The sequence below is a fragment of the Xenopus tropicalis genome, chromosome 2, assembly GCF_000004195.4.
Source record: "Xenopus tropicalis strain Nigerian chromosome 2, UCB_Xtro_10.0, whole genome shotgun sequence".
NCBI classification, from domain to species: domain Eukaryota; kingdom Metazoa; phylum Chordata; class Amphibia; order Anura; family Pipidae; genus Xenopus; species Xenopus tropicalis.
Genome location: NC_030678.2, coordinates 87,451,213 through 87,468,471, shown reverse-complemented (window position 1 = coordinate 87,468,471; position 17,259 = coordinate 87,451,213). Strand labels below are relative to the sequence as shown.

At 38.5% G+C, this 17,259-nt stretch overlaps 1 protein-coding gene across 5 annotated transcripts in view; it reads right to left on the bottom strand.

The window, feature by feature from the left end:
- Positions 1 to 17,259, bottom strand: part of adgrb2 (adhesion G protein-coupled receptor B2) — a 268,265-nt gene that overhangs the window by 36,812 nt on the left and 214,194 nt on the right. For all 5 annotated transcript variants that reach the window (XM_004919220.2, XM_002938488.3, XM_004919222.2 and 2 more), the window contains 5 exons: positions 8,595 to 8,789; positions 5,446 to 5,514; positions 1,864 to 1,972; positions 941 to 1,087; positions 506 to 684 (listed from right to left, as the gene is read on the bottom strand). In XM_004919220.2, the coding sequence (XP_004919277.1) occupies positions 506 to 684; positions 941 to 1,087; positions 1,864 to 1,972; positions 5,446 to 5,514; positions 8,595 to 8,789 (699 nt within the window). The remainder of the gene's footprint in view (positions 1 to 505; positions 685 to 940; positions 1,088 to 1,863; positions 1,973 to 5,445; positions 5,515 to 8,594; positions 8,790 to 17,259) is intronic.

Sequence of the window (17,259 nt, the reverse complement as noted above, 5' to 3'; positions counted from 1 at the left end):
TGCCCTATGCTGCCTGTGTGTGCCACACTATGCTTGCCCTATGCTGCCTGTGTGTGCCACACTCTGCCTGACTTATGCAGCCCATGTGTGCCACACTCTGCCTGGTCTATGCTGCCTGTGTGTGTATACCATACTCTGCCTACCATATGCTGCCTGTGTGTGCAATACTCTTCCTGCCCTATGCTGCTGGTGTGTGCCATACTCTGCCTACCCTACGTTGCCTGTAGAAGGTGAACCTGGCAGGGGTTTGTTCTGGGAGTTTGTTAGCATTTGGCCAGAAAAGTTCAGGCCCTCAGTACCACAGAAGTTGGGCAGCACTGGGCTATGACATAAAACATCTTGGATAGCACTGCAGCAAAAGACAAAACATAGACTTATATACCGTGAGCTTAGTAGGCTAGAGCATAGACAGAGCAAGCATGACATGGAAGAAGGAGGCATGTAGTACTAAAAGCAGAGGGAGCATTAGTCATACTGTACTAACATGAGTCAATATTGTACTTACATTAATGATATGTGATAATTCAACTACCACCAACTGCTCTGCAGGTTTAGTCAGTGGTCGGACAGTGACAGTCAGAACCTTAGAGCTTATGGCTAAGGAATTCCCAGGAGGAGGCAGGAGAAGCCCAAGAGTTCGGTACAATACTGCCCCAATAACAAAATATGCAGAATCCTCAGCCTCTGTAGTTAGGTGAAAGAAAAACATGTTATATAAAGACATCAGTATTTCAAACAATCCAAGCGCATTGACAATTCAATTTAAGTTTGGTTCTGTGTATTTAGCCCATTTTTTAAGCTGTCCTACACTATTTTACCTTATATGATATTCTGTATTAGACTCCACATAATAAGCTAAAAAGTTGCTTACACTATGCCCTCTCAATCTGACCCTGGCTTAGTTAAATGTTGCATGATACCTCCTTGCTAAAATGCTCACCTGCAGGGGGTAAACTAAGCACCTCCTTAGGGATGAAAAGCTTATCCTCTGAGTTCCTGGCCCAGTCATTCATCCCACGTCGTCCCTTCATGGGGAAATTGATATCACTCGACACAGCAGACACTGGCTCCCTCTGTATGCTGATAACTGTAGAATATACAACATGACAAATGTAATTATTGGTTGCAACACCATTTTTGTGAGCTCTTGGATCACTGTCAACTGCAAATGATTAAATAAAGCATGCTAGAAAACTTTGCTTTAGAAGATAACCATGCATCTCTTAGCATTAACATATTCACAGACATAATAGATTGCCTGGTATATGATTATTCTCTTTTGTTTTGCCCCTATTCACCTTACTGTACATTTACACATGCAATATAAGTACACTATTTCCATCTGTTCTTCCATTTTTGCCCGCATATGGCATAGATGTGCAAAATCTTCATGGCAGTAAAATGGATAACAATTTTGTTGCATAATGTATGTCCATGCAGTTTAGAATTGGCTCATGCCCAGTGTAGCCGGTGAACCCGTGCTCACACATGTTATGAAGTACCATGTGCTAGCAGCTACTGTCCCCTGACCTGCCTTTGGCCAGTGATTAGGCACTACATAGCAAATACTGCACAGGGCATAGTACAAATGTAGAATCGTATTTTTTTGTCTAAAAAAAATGCAGAAAATCATAAACAGGTTTCTCTAGGACCTTGATTAAACTTTCATACTGATGGAATGTGATTGCATTTCCACATATACCACATGTAATGCAATAAAGGATTTTACTCATGTTAAAACAAACCAATCAATGTGCACTCATTAGACTACAACCTAGTATTATTATTATTTAACATTTTGTTCTTATCTGTATGACAATCACTGATTTTTAGCTTTCCCCGTCAGAGCAGTAAATGTGGTACCCAGGTTTTCGGTGACTATGATAGAACTCTGGAAAGGCTTTAGTGCATCTCCAATTAGATGGATATAGTCCTCCAGCACTTTCATCAGAAGGATTGATCCTGGAGCAACCTGGAAAATAGAGGGGCAGCTGCTTGAACAAGTGACACATAATTAGCCTAGAAAAGTCTACATCTGGGATATATATATATAGTGAGGTACTTAGTAATACTTTTCTTTCACAGTTTTTCTCTGTTACCCTTAATTTCAAGGCAAAATAAAGAAGGCCTAAGCTCAGTCCCACTGCAACCTACACCACAGGACATAGTTAACTACAAGAATGTTGCAGTGCAATGCACAGCACTATCATAATAGCATATTTCAAATTTTCCAGTGTTCCATGACAGCTACTATACAAAGACAGATTGTCTTTTCAATCTCCCAACAAACCCATCTCACAAACATGTAGCTCCTGCAGAAGGATTAACCACCAGACCCACAGATGTCTTTATCATACCACTAAAAGACTTCACCTCGATTTCAAACTTGGTCCCCATATGAACCCACTGCTGTAAAATAACCCCTCATCTCTTCTCCCTGTGAAGACCCTTTGCAGTACCATAGCTGCCTCTTTTAGTCAGCCCAGTTCAATTTATTACACCAACAGGCCCTTTAGAATTTCTTCTTTATCCTTCACCTGACATAGAATTAATACCCAGTCCCTAAGATTATTCTCAGTCCTACCTTTCATTCCTCTCTCCATAAAGTTCTAGAAGGATCTAGAAGGATCAAGCCCTCCAGTAACACTATAACACCAATAAGCCACAAGCAGAATAAAGAAGAATAAAAAAAAACAGTTTTCCCCCTTTCTCTCAGCCACTGTTTCCCCATTATCAACAGCTGCTGCTACTGCTTAGTGCTGGGCTTGAGGTGGGGGTGCTCACTCATGATCACTACTTTTATCTCTCCAGTTAAGTCGTTGAAAATACAGGATTAAAGCTTTCTTTCACGTGAACTATTTGATTGTCCTATCTTAAACTACCTTTGCACCATACCTATTAGAATACCCACTTACTAGGCAGAATCAAATATAATGAATACATTAACACATTACTGCTTATTGCAGGAGATTCATGCCAAATTGCTTTAAGTGTTGCAGCAGAAAAGAGAGCAGGTAGACACAGAAAACCACAGAATAATGTTTCCCTTTCTTCTTGGCTATAGTCGGTTCTAAAGGAATAATGATTTTGATAAAGGGAAACATTCTGCAATTGTCTAAATTTCTATTATGTGTATCAGCTTTGTGGCTAGGGGTCAAGGTTAAGAGACAATGGGGCCGATTTACTAAAGGTCGATAACGGTTACCGCATGCTTTTTTGCGTTAAAAAGCATTCGATAATTAAGTCCTGATTCATCAAAGTCATTTAGCATGCGTTAAGACGCATATTGCATATCGCATTCACAAACACATATGAAGCGTTAAACGTGCTAAATATCGCATTAGTGTGTGCGAATATTAACACCTACTTGGGGTAGGCGGTACTTTTGGCAACACAACATGGACTTTGCAGTGGGCTTTTTTCAAGTATGTGTTGGCCCTAGAGTGAGTACAAATTGAACCTTCACCCGCACACCCTCAGCTCTCCAATAATCACTCACCGCTCGGTGCACAATGCTCAGAGGGATCAGCACCCTCTCCACAGACTCCAAACAAACATATAGCAACGGCACTCAAGAGCTTCATACGGGACTCTGCCCTTAAAATTCTTTATTGCGGAAAATGCAACGTTTCGAGGCCCCTTGTCATGCTTGACAAAGGGGCGGTCCTTGCCTCGAAATGTTGCATTTTCTGCAATAAAGAATTTTAAGGGAAAAGTCCCGTATGAAGCTCTTGAGTGCCGTTGCTATATGTTTGTTTGGCCCTAGAGTGATGCATCCTCCAGTTTTCAGGGAAAAGGTAATTTTCAGAACAGTAGTTTTCTGAAAGTAATGGTTACGTGTGTAAAATTGTGCGCTAATATAGCAAGCTGCAAAATATATCATTTTATCAACCTTTAGTGAATTGGCCCCAATGTATTTATATCTTGGATGTATGTGTTGTGTACATTACAAAGGAAAAGGTATTATACAGGATAGTATTTTATCATAAGTGTGTTTGTGTTTATTCAAATTGTTTGAGTGCCAACCTAAGTTAAAGAAAACTACACCTTTCATATCTTTATGGAACTGGTTAATTTAGATGAAGTAGGGTTTTACATATGATCTGTTTTATGTAATATATTTTTATAGAGACCTATATTGTTCGGGGGTAAAGTTTTCCTTTAAAAACTTACAATGCTTAGTTACACAAAAAGCAGGGTATACCAAAGTCCTTATAAAACTGTTTGTTTACAAACATGATACATTACATGATAACAAAAACAGGAGACCTTAACTCTAACTCTAATTCTAGGTGGACAAATGAAAAATAATTTGTAATGCCATCAGTTTTAGCAATGTTGCACTGCTTGCCCATGCTGCACTTTGCACTGCCGTGTGTATTAATGCTGACTCAAGGATATATAAAATGTGTTTCATTCGTTTTTATTGCAGCTTATAAATGTAGAGGGAATATGGGAATATGGAAATTTCAGGTAATAGAAATGGTATAATCCATCCATTTGAAAACCTTTGCTTGAACCCTGGAGATCTCCAGTTAAACTATTAACTGGAAACCCACATAGTTACGTATTTCATAAATATGGGTATAGATTTATCTTTTTCAAAATTTGAAGGACTTTACCCAAACGGTAACACCACATGGGCAAGTTTAAGCTTATGGCCACTTACTGTTCTTTCTCAGTTAATTTCAATAGCTATGACCCCACTGGTCTATAGCAACAGATGCAGTTGCTTAGAAGCACTTCAGAGTTTATCTTCAATTTAATTCTTTAATTTAAAAAAAAAAAAATCTTCATCTACCTCCAAGATGCCTTACTGAATACATTGAAAATCGCTGTCTTGCTAGATGCAAATCAAACTTAAAATGTCTTTAAAGATGAATTCATTATTTGCCTTTCAATACATATGCATAGTGAACTAGATTTTAATGCATTTTCTGGCAAAGCTTTAGTGCCACCTAAAAAACATGTGGCCTAAACTGCCCCGCTGCAGCCTCACAAATAGGCAAGTGGGCCAATTTGCACTTTGATAGATATGGTCATATGCCATCTGAAATGTTCTAAAAAGAGCCTGGCACCTGTCCCAACCACTTTTTAACATTCTCAGACTCAGTTGGAAAAGTATTTTATCTTCTAGAATTGAATAATGCTCTATGGAATGTTTGCACCGGGCAGTGCAGCTTTGTCATTTGAGCATGTTTTTCTCTTCTGTATAAAAACTCATGCATTAGGTGTGAAATTTATGACTCTGGCACTCTCTTGCATTGACTAAGTAAAGCTTAAGATTTCTTATGGCTCTGTGCCCTCTTGTAAGAGGATTATTCTTTCCTGCACTTAATTGTATTGACAAAATTCTTTCATTACACTTGTGCATTATCCCCCCCACTTGTCACACACACATGCACAGTCCTCCCCCACCATGTGTGGACGTCACATGCTCCCCACCTGCTGAGCATCCTCCCACTTCTCTCTATTCTCCGCATCCAGCATGTGGCTGACAGCATGGAAAAACTTCTGCAGAGGAAATAGAAAGAAACATTTATAATGGGAAGAAGCAGTAATGGGGAATAAGTGGGAGGGAAGAAGGATCAGGTCAGAGCAAGGGACTACAGGATGGTAATGAAAGAGAGCGTTATTTAAAAGGATGACAAAAGAAAAGTCAAGGTAAGAGAAAGGTTAACCAGATGCTTAGAAAGCAGTGGTGGAATGACCATTTTTACAGGCAGCGTAGTACTGCCAAGCTAATTAAAGAGACCATAGCATGATAAGAATAGAGTACAGTAATGATATATTAGTTCTGCTGAATGCTTTGGGAGTCCAAAGGAGACAAAAACAGAGTTCTGAGAAGGAAAGGAATTCAGGAGAAAATGGATTTGTATAACAAATTGTAAAAAAGAAGAGGCGAAAGACAAAGAATAGGTGAGAGAATAGTTGAGTCTGCTAATATACCATGTATAGTGGTTCGATAACATTTATGTAATGGTTCAGATTTGAAAAAAGCTAATATAAATCTTTCTAGGATTAGAAAGAGAAAATATATTGGTGACAAGGAAACTAATTTAAAAAATACCATATAAAATTATATAAAGGCAACACTGAAAATGCAATAGAAAGAGGGTGGGAGAAAAATGAAAGAGCGCAAACTAAAAAGCACTGTGCTTTGCTTGTAATATCACATTAAGCACAACATGTGTTCTGTTAACAAGAAAAAGAGCCTTTTATGCCTGTGCTACAACTCACCGTGACAGCACTTACAGTCTCAGTTTGCATGTTACGCATGGAGCTGCAAAGCCCTAGCCAACATTGATGTAAAGTAAAATATGGAGGAAGAGCAGGCACGGTACAAGGACAAGGCCCATGCAAGGCAACAAATGGCAGGAAGGAGGACATGCAGGGCTTTTTAAATGATACGTCTTATACACAAAGTGAATAAAAAGAACCTAGACAATGAAATATAGGGGAAAGGAAAGTCAGAGGACAGAGAGAAAGCAACATTAGGTAGTGCAATTAGACTGTCAAAGTATTATAGGTTTGTTTGCATATTATCTGCAGAAATAATGTTACTACATAGCATATTTCATTAGCTTTTTATCAATTTAAAATTACATATCATAAGGGAAAACAAAGAATGAGAAAGAAAATGAGGGAACGCAGAGTGAGTCATTGTTGAAATACACAGCCAGAAACTCCAGAATAAATGCAACTGTAATCTATAGCAGCAAACTAACAAATAGTTTGGTCAGGGTAGATCAAGCAGGAAAGCGAAAGCAAAGATCCGGTTGGCTGTTTTATTGCTCTCATGCAATTACCACCTATGCTAATGACCCCCTGTCTCATGTGGATTTCTAGCTTTGTATGAGTTTTCCTGGAGTAGCTAGAGCATTCAACTGTTTACAGTAGTGTGAATCAAATGACCATACTAAAGAAAACAGACATGATGGCAGGGAAGAAGTGCTACAGGGCATTACATGGACAAATTAGTCTCCAATATACATATGGAGAATACAATGGACATGTCAGAGAGACATGCTCTGTGGTAGCTAATATTTACAGGACTCTCTTTGGTAAACTGAGTTCTCAAACACAACATGCTTCAGCAGAGCCCCTAGTAAATGATCTTATTATTTGTATCACACATTTCGCCATTGTTTCGCGGAACGGATGGAAAAATTCGCCGCACGTCCAAAAATTGTCGTCCATGTCAAAAGAATAGTCGCACGTCAAAAAAGAATAGTCGCGGGCGTCAAAAGAATAGCCGAGCAACAAAAGAATAGCCGAGCAACAAAAGAATAGCCGCGGGCAACAAAATAATAGCTGCGCAACAAAAGAATAGCCGCGGGCTACAAAAGAATAGCTGCGGGTGACAAAAGAATAGCCGCGGACGACAAATATTTTTTCTTTTGAAAGATTCGCAAATTTTTTGCCGAAGCTCATCACTCATCACTACTCTTTACGAGTCAGTAGTGTAACAAAACCGTTCCCAACACCAAGTGTCAGTTGCAGTGGTGCAAAGGTCACCACCATATGGCTATAAAGCAATGAAAATACTTCCTATAGTAATTAATCTTGCTTTTACCTTGGGCAGGCAAATGAGTTTTGTTGGGTTTGTTGGGTTCTAGTAGAAGTTACCTGGTTGAATGTGTAATGCCAACTGAAAGCTTGGTGGAGGTGAACTAATGGTCTGGATTAGAGCTCCTAGTTTTAATGAAAGCAAACCTTAAGAATACAGTGTAATCACAAAGAACTTACATTTTTGACAATTCTTTTTACTTTTGAAGCAACAGTTTATGGAAGGCCCTTTCTTGTTTTAGCATGATAATGCCCCAATGCTTAAAGAAAGGTCTCTATAGAAATTGTTTCCTTAGATTGAAGTGGAAGTGCTGATCTTTACATAAATCAACGCTGGTGGGATTTGAACGGGAATACCAAATGTGAGCCATACTTGATCGCCCACCGAAATTTCCCATTCTCAAAAAAGTTCTTGTGGTTGAATAGAAGCAAATACCGCCAACAAAACTAAACTCACATATCGAATGCTCGCTTATTTATTAAAGTGGTAAACTTGTGTGAATAAAAAACTCAAATAATCAAATATTTGAGTTTCAAACTCAAAACAAACTGGAACAAAACTCATAAACTTGAACTGAACATATGGCTTAACTTTGCCTAGGACAACACCCATTGACTTTAGAAACTCACAATCTTTTAGATGGCAAAGTTTTACATTCAAGTTTTTTAGTTTTTTTGCACTTAATAAATACCAGACATTCAATTTTTTAAACCGAATGTTTTTGAAAGCTAAAGAACTTGAATTGAGAAAAAAATCAAACTCGTCCATTGATAAATCAACCCTTAAATCTAACGTTAGAAAAGCAGGTATTTAGATATCAAATCTGTTGTTCATTAGTATTCCAAGAGAAGTTAGCAGAAAAGGTAAAAGATTGGGGAGTTTTAGACTATGATCTATTGCTAAGGGGTCTGAGAGAGGGGGCTGCAGCTTTGATTTCAGCGGTATAGAAAAATTCCAATCCTTTTAATGGGTTGGAAGTTCTTCTACCCTGCAAATTGTTTTCATACATTTGGAGTCAGATTACCTGAATGTCCTCAAAAGAGGGGATGTATGTTGCTCTCTTGTAGGTGTCAGTCACATTGCGCAAAATGTCAACACAGAACAGAAGATCTCCACTGTAATAGTTCTTGCTGGATACCAAACCCAGCATGCTCCGGACAACCTGGGACATTCCCTGTCCTGCCAACACACGCTGACCTTTTGCCAGATGTTCCCGAAGCTGAAAGAAAACAGACACATTTGACTCACGTCTAAGAAAAACCTCAGTGTACCTGATAGAAGTCTAGTGTAGCCATAAAGGAATCTTACTATAAATTTACACTGTACAGACAGTATTTTTGAGTGCGCTTTCTTTAAGTAAAACACAAGTGAGTGTGTTATTCTGCATTATGAACCTAATGCATCTTTGCTCTGTATTTGTATTTATCAACATGCATTAGAGCCGCTGTACAATTTTCCAGGCCACAGTTAAATTTTTTAGCAAAGTTGTCATGCAAAATAGCAGAATACTTTTGAGATAGAAAAATGCTTTACAAAACTGCTACAAATGTGCCCATGTGCCCTATTACTGCATTATAAATGCAACTAATAATGTCAAAAGTTTATAATTAAAAATGCTTGCTGTAATTATAGGCAAAGTATTCAGAAGCCCCAGGTTTAGAATTTCACCAACATATTCTACATTGGGTCACATCTTCTTGAGGTGAGACCTCCATTGGAGTTCAAGCACATAGAGGACTTTGGGCGCCTCTCAACCTTAAACTTCTTTATATCAGTGGCCAAACATCATCTTTTGTCCTGGACCCCTTTTTCTGAAATCTTTGTTCTATTCTTTGTTCTACTTTGACAACTGATACTATTCTCCTGCTGCTTACTTTATTTGAAAATTCATCAAGTCCATGCTACCAAGAAAACTGTCACTAAGGAAGGGCAAGCAACAGAATTAAGCATATTCTATAAATAATGAAACATAGGGTTTGCACTTTTGTATTTTTCCAAGGAGAGACATGTCAATGAAAAATCCCTTGCCTGCCTGTAGCTGCTTCCTTTATATTTGAATGGGAGAGGCACCAGCTATGGCAGACGTTGGCTAGATGCAGACTACTCATCAACCCTTAATTCTGAGTTCCTAAGTATGTAGCAGTAACAGTTAGAATCCAAAACTTTGATATGAATGCCAGAACTTTTACTAGGAACTTATGTAAAATATCTAATATATTTGAGGGTTTTAAATTGCTTTGTGACCTTTCCAGCAACTGATAGGTTGTTCATTTATGGCGAATCTGTTTTGCTGCAGCAAGCGGCTTTGACATCTTATGACATGAGCAGTTTGTTACTTTTGAGCAGGGCTATTTATTCTGATAAGCCAGAACTAAAAAGCAATGGAGGTGCTTAGAATAGGAGCCTTAAAAAGCTTTTTAAAAGGTATAGGATATAACCAGCTTGTTTCCAATGTATGCAAATGTCACTGAGCCTTGTCATGGTCGGTTATTAATGTCAATGTGAAAATTTATATAATGCAGAAAAAAAGGCAAAAAAAAACCCCTACCCCCTTCCCCCTGCCAAACGCCATCATTTTTGTAAATCCAACACCCATTGGTTTTTAGCTTTTAACTTGGCTCCCACTGTTTTTTACATTGGCACATATCTACATCAATAAAGCTAATTTTCAGTGGAAAGTTCATCCTGACATTTGGTTTTCTCTTGCAAACAGAAGCTATCTATACTACTTTCTAGTTACCAGTTTTATTTTTTGTTTTTTTGCATTAGTGAGTTTTTATTGTTTTCCAGCCTGCAATTTAAACTTTCCCAGACACTTGATTGTTATCTTTCATTTCAGACTTGCTCCTATTTATATTCCTGTTCATCATTTAAACTACTTCATGCTGGCTGGGCCACTAACCCCAACAAGCATACAGAAGATTATGGGAGTAATGTAATAAAAGTGACAAAGCTTGCACCAAATAATGACTTTTTCAGTTGCATTCTATTCTTAATTTTTGACTGTTTTTCTAAAATTGAAGTTTAATCTTTAATGTTCTTTTCTCTTGTATTTCAGACTGGCAGCTCAGTAATCCTGGTGCAATTTATTACATTAGTTGATACATTTCTCAGCAGCCACCTGTAGAATAACAGCATCTAATGTATCAATTATAACAGGTGACTTTAAACTCAGGGATTATGCTCAGCAGGGCCACGGATAATACATTTATTAACTAATGTGCAGGGCCAGATTTCCAAATTGGCCGCCCCCAGTCGCATGCCCCCCCCCCCCCAGTGCGCATGCGCACGCGATACAGGGGGAGAGGGGTTTGCGCGCGCATGCGCAGTGGGCCAAACTTGCATACAGAGCAGTGGGGAGAAGTCCCCCCATTGCTCCATATGGGTACAAAACTTTTTACATTTGGTGCGGCGGGGCGCCCCCAGGTTTCTGCCGCCCTAGGCCCGGGCCTTTGTGGCCTCTCCACAAATCCGGGCCTGCTAATGTGTCAAATTAGAACAGTTTACAGAAGTGGTGACATTCCCCCAGAGTTGCTCTAGGGAGACATGAGTCAAAATTAAAAAATGGAAAGCCACTGAACAAGTGACCACTAAATGCTACTCGCTAGATTTTTATTATATAACTTTAAAAATGCCAAAATAGTGAGCCACAAAACTAAAGACTAAATTATATGGGGTGATTTTAGTTATGGGATATGGTGGTGGGGGGTTGCACAGACACATGGCATTCCACATTTCCAAGTGACAATTGCATGACCACTGCTTTCTCAGGTGTTTTCAGTCAAATGCCACAGCAAATGTGGGGTAAAAATACAATTGAAGCTATCAATTGGCACCCCAAATTTCCCCATGTACTCTAATTTCCCACTGTAGCCCTATAGCTACAGTGGGAAATTACATACTTTACCCTGGTTATACAAATGTTCACCATCCACTTTGACTAAAACAGCAAGGGAATTAGTTTGTCAGCTCAGATCTGGTTAAATAAAATAATTTTCTATGGAAGAAAAACCTCTATTTGGCAAAGTTAGAGAAGAAACCATCAACATTTTATAACCCAGTGATAATCGGCTTAAAGTCACTGAGACACCATTGAAATAATAGGATTTTAATTATAAAAACTACTTTAAAGGAGAAGGAAAGGTAAAAACTAAGTAAGCTTTATCAGAAAGGTCTATGTAAATACAGCCATAAGCATTTACAGAAACGCTGCACTGACTTCTCTGAAAAAAGATTTCTTGTGTCTATAATTCCTGTGCCACAGACACGCAGCTCTCTGCTTTCTCCCCTCTCCTGCTCCCCCCTCCCTCAAGAATGCTAGGAACTCATTCCCCCTTAGGAATGTGGATCTGAGCCAATCAGCAGGAAGCTGACTCATAGTCTTACTAACTGAGCATGTTCACTTGGTCTGGGTGTCTGTGCAGGAGCGAGGCATTATGGGAACTTTCTTTACACAGCTCAGGGTTTTTTCTTCCTGTTTGGCTTCTGATCATCTGAACAGGTTTTTACTAGCCTTTCCTTCTCCTTTAACGACTATCCTTGCACTTTGGTGGTTGCTGTTTCATTCAGTATAAAACTAGTTATATGTGACTGTGTGTATTACATACCGTATATACTCGAGTATAAGCCGATCCGAATATAAGCCGAGGTACCTAATTTTACCTAAGAAAACTGGAAAAACTTATTGACTCGAGTATAAGCCTAGGGTGGGAAATGCAGCAGCTACTGCTAAGTTTCAATAATCAAATTATTTAATAAAAGGACACTCGTCACTGCGGCGGATCCGGCACCCGAGCACAGCCCTAAATCCTAAAATATTCCCAGCTTTAATAATTGCACTAAGATAAGACATAAATGTTACAGGCACAATGGGAAAATGTTTCTTGGATCCTGTTGACAAAGAACAATTATGGCAATGTTTGTTTAGATAAGGAGACCTCAACACACACAAACACCTACTGTATGCTCACTTTTACCTCCATTTATGTTGGAAAAGTTTCGTACACCCTACAGGGTATCATTTAGCTTTCTCTGTTTTGCCATTGTGTCATGGAATGATGAACTAACAAAATTCATTAACCAGAAATAATAAACTTTTGTACTGTCAACTTAAAGAGCAATGTACTACCTCAGGGAAGCAATAGAACCTGATCCATATGAATATACCTGGTAACTTGATCCTGCAAATCTGTGCAGCTGTACAGTAGGCTGGGTCTCATTTACCCAGACTCACAGGCCCTTAAAGTTGACAGTTGGTGTAGCCTAGTGATTTTAAGCGCACGTATGCATCCCCGATCCCCATGTAACAGGCAGGTAAACACATTACATGCATGCTGTCACACCCCCGCCGCACGTTCCACGTAGCGCCGCAGAACTACTCGGCGCAGCAGCGAATTCAGTGCTTAAGCGCGCCGCGCGCACCCCCGTGCATCATACGAACGAGATGCCATGCACACAGGCGGGGGGTGGTGCACGCTTGGCGAACGGGGGGGATGGCAGCGCACGACTCAGGCGCTGGATCAGCAGATCAGCAGCTGTGACGACTAGTCCCCGGGCGGCGCTACATGTGACGTGCGGGGGGGGGGGTGTTGCGACAGGCGTGTGTACCTGCCTGCCACATGGTATGATCATTTTTTCATTTTTATTTAACAAAGTTAGTTGACTCGAGTATAAGCCGAGGATTCCTTTTTTAGCACATTTTGAGTGCTGGAAAACTCGGCTTATACTCGAGTATATACGGTACATACATGCAAATATCTTTTTCTGTAGGATTTGGGGATCACAATCTATGTTTAGTGCCAAAAGCAGAGGAATAAGTGCCTTGCTCAAGGAGGGAATAATAAATATTATTATTAGGTGCATCAGGTTCATTTTGATGCATTATGACAGGGTGGAAAGTGCTTCTCCTGAATTTCTTTCTTTGGGTCTTAAGGCTTCCCATTTACATTGTCTTGATGGTTGTGATCAAATGCATCCAACTTGTTGTTGGTAGACCCCCCACAACCCATTACAATGTCTCTGGCAGTGAACTGCAGGAACATGATACCTGTAATTTAAACATTCTGGAAATATGATTCACTAACCATAAATCCGTATGTGGTACTATACAGGGAACACCTAGCATGGATGCCTGTTTTAAATACCTGTTCCTATCTAGGACTGGAACCCCTCTACAATATGACAAAAACATATAAACAAAGCTAACAGTCTGGGCATTTATTGTTTATGTAATGAAGATTGCTTCAATACAAGTAAATTAATGAGTTTTGCAGTAAAACTAGAGCCATTATACAAGCATATTACAAACTAATACAGAGTAAAGATCAGCAATGGTGCACCCTGAATAACAGGCAACTGCAAAGCGTGCTAAAAACAGCCAGTTACACTTACATGTGTGTTCAACATTAGCCTAATAACCATGCTTTTTGCTGAAAGTATTTTCTATCTTTGTTAAAAAAATATATAACTTTTGTCATTTACTAAACAAGGCAGAACAATGAAATGGACAACATTCTCATCTATACTTCATCCCATCTCTTTGGTGGCCTAAAAGTCTGAGACACAGTCAGCAATAAAATGAAGAAGGAGCTTTTTATACAGGTATCGGACCCCCTATCCGGAAACCCATCTCCCATAGACTCCATTTTAATCAAATAATTCACATTTTTAAAAATGGTTTCCTTTTTCTCTGTAATAAAACTTGTCAAAATCAAGAACCTTGTACTTGATCCCAACTAAGATATAATTAATCCTTTTTGGAGTCAAAACAATCCTATTGGGTTTAATTACTGTTTAAATATTTTTTTTTAGCAAACTTAAGGTAGGAAATCTAAATTACAGAAAAACTTCCCTTATCTGGAAAACCCCAGGTCCCAAGTATTCTGGATAACGGGTCCCATACCTGTACACAGTTCCATTAACTTTGCTTATTGTAATTAAGTGAGGAGGAGGGCATAGGGGGAAAGAGAAAGAAATGATCAAGTTGAACTTTATTGTACAGAAAATATGAATTTGTTTTTAAGTACAAAGAACAGGCAGAAAATATTTTCAATGCAAGCCCTATTTAACTGACGTGTTTTAAACATAGGTGTATATTGACCATAGCACTTCTGTAAATTAAAGGCGCTAACTGTAGCCTTAATAATGCACCAATCCACTCTAAACTCACTATTTCTCTTGCTTGTATGTGTTTTACTCTAAGCCCATAAGCTGACATGGTACAGCCAATGACAACCTGCTCTTAGCCTGTTTCTTTTCTCACATGCCATTATCGTAGAAGATGTATGCTAATTAGGTGCGCTCTCCTCTCTATTATTTGCTCTTGCGTGGGTTGTGCGCATATAAATACATATTAATGCAGCTCTTTGTAGCTGGAATTCTAGAGAAGGGCAAAGCATTTTGTACACCTACAATAAACCATGCATATAAAAATTTGAACCCAGGATCCTTATTATATGTGTTCCAAATGGAAATTAAAATTAAAACATTAGCCAAGTTTTCCTCTGGAAAAAAAATGCTACTAAATTCAGATCTGTTATATGGCTGCAAAGAAACATTATTGTTTTGCTACCAACATGGATCAGGTAGTAAATAAGGATTGTTTGCTTAAATAGGAATCTATGGCAAATGGGATTCCAATATAAGTTTCCAGATAATAGATTTACGGGGTTGTGTTACCCATAGCAACAAACAGCAGGTAGAATTTACTGATCACCATTTAACATTTTATTGGTTGCTATGGGTTACTGCTACTGGGCTTAGTACCTTATCACATATGGGGGTAAGTGCCTGTGTATATGGGGAGAGGCATTATCTTCACTGGTGTTCTCATGTCATGTTAAAGGGGACCTGTCACCCAGACATCAAAAGTTGTATAATAAAAGTCATTTTCAAATTAAACATGAAACCCAGAATGTTGTTTATAACACATACCCATAATATCAATTATAAAAGCATTTAAAAATCCCAGCTGTCAATCATATATTGCCTTCCCCGCCTCTATGCCTTAGGCATATAGGCAAGGCAGACAATTACTTTCACTTTTCATTTAGCACTCACATTCCTCCCATCATTCTCACCATCTAATTGTGTATCCTGTGCATAGACATGTACATCAGGTCCCCCATTCTGGTAAATAAAAAATATTTTGTCATGATACGAAGATTGCTTTAATAACAGTGTCCGCAAAATGGTGCCTGCCTGCTGTGATTGTGTAATTCCAAGGCTAATGGAAACAAGATTTATATTATTTAAATAGTTTAAGTGATGTTTATTTTGCATGACAAGCACAATAGAAAAGAAACTATTTCTTAGGGTGACAGGTCCCCTTTAATTCCCTTACGACCTAATTGCATTTATCTTCAAATCAAATGGAGAATGTTTCTTTGTTTAAGCATCATTACACAGACACAGTTTCAAACTGACAAGGGCAAAGTAGGTGACATAAAAATGAACATATATACAGTATACTGTTGTCGCAAGTGTTTTAAGTTTTATTGGTTATCTATATATAGCTTATAATACAGGTATAGGTGTTACCCAGAATGCTTGGGACCTGAGGTTTTCCGGACCTTTCTATAATTTGGATCTCCATACCTTAAGTCTACTAAGAAAATAATTTAAAAATTAATTAAACCTGATAGAATTGCCTTGCCTCCAGTAAGGATTAATTATATCTTAGTTGGGATCAAGTGCAAGGTACTGTTTTATTACATATAATACAGGGAAAAAGGAAATATTTCTTTAAATTTGAATTATTCAATTAAAATGTAGCCCGAGATAGCCTTCCTGTAATTTGAACTTTCTTGATAACAGATCCCATACACGTATATGAATTTTGGTAAAGCCCTGGGCTGTAAAGCACTGGTGTACCAACTATAACAAAAGAATTTAGCATAAATTTACATCTTTGCAATACCCACCATATATTTATACTTTATGCAGCAAAATCAGGGTTGTTACTGACTATGGGCATGGGCATATTTGTAAGGGTTTGAAAAAGGAAATTAAAATACACCCAACCTTTGCCCCTTTACCACTATGTTATGGTGTTTCCACCATTATGGTGTTTTCACCATTATGCAAACTGCCGTGCCTATTTTGACGTGACTGCACCCATTTTGTTGTGACTGCGCCCATTTTGACGTGACTGCAACTTTTTTTATGCGCAGCAAATTTTCGTGGAAGTTTTGCAAAACAAATTACCAATGGCGAAACGTGGAACTTTAGCTGTGAATCCATGCCTGGTAAAAAATTTGCTCATCCCTAGTTATAGACCCCACATCTGCAGATAATAGATAAAGCTTGGGTGTAGATGTCATTTGTGAGAACAGCAAACAGTTGCTAAGAATTATTTTATTTGCATTTGCAAGACAAGCAGCTATAAATCAAATTGTAATAGCAAAAAAAAAAAAATGTTGAGATTTCTTATCCAAGTCTTTATATAACAGGGCTTGAACTTTTGAACTATGGACAGGCAGCGGGGTAGAACCTTTTTGGGAAAAAGGGTGGTGGAGATTTGCAGAAAATGTTTGTTGTGGTTTACTACACTTATATTGTTCAAATCTAATGACCTATGAGTAGTAGTTTCTTGACTTTCTTTTCCCTTTCTATATATATTTTGCTTTGCCTAGATGCTTAATATCTTTGGCATGGACCTGTATAAATTATAAAAAGGGAAAACAATTGAC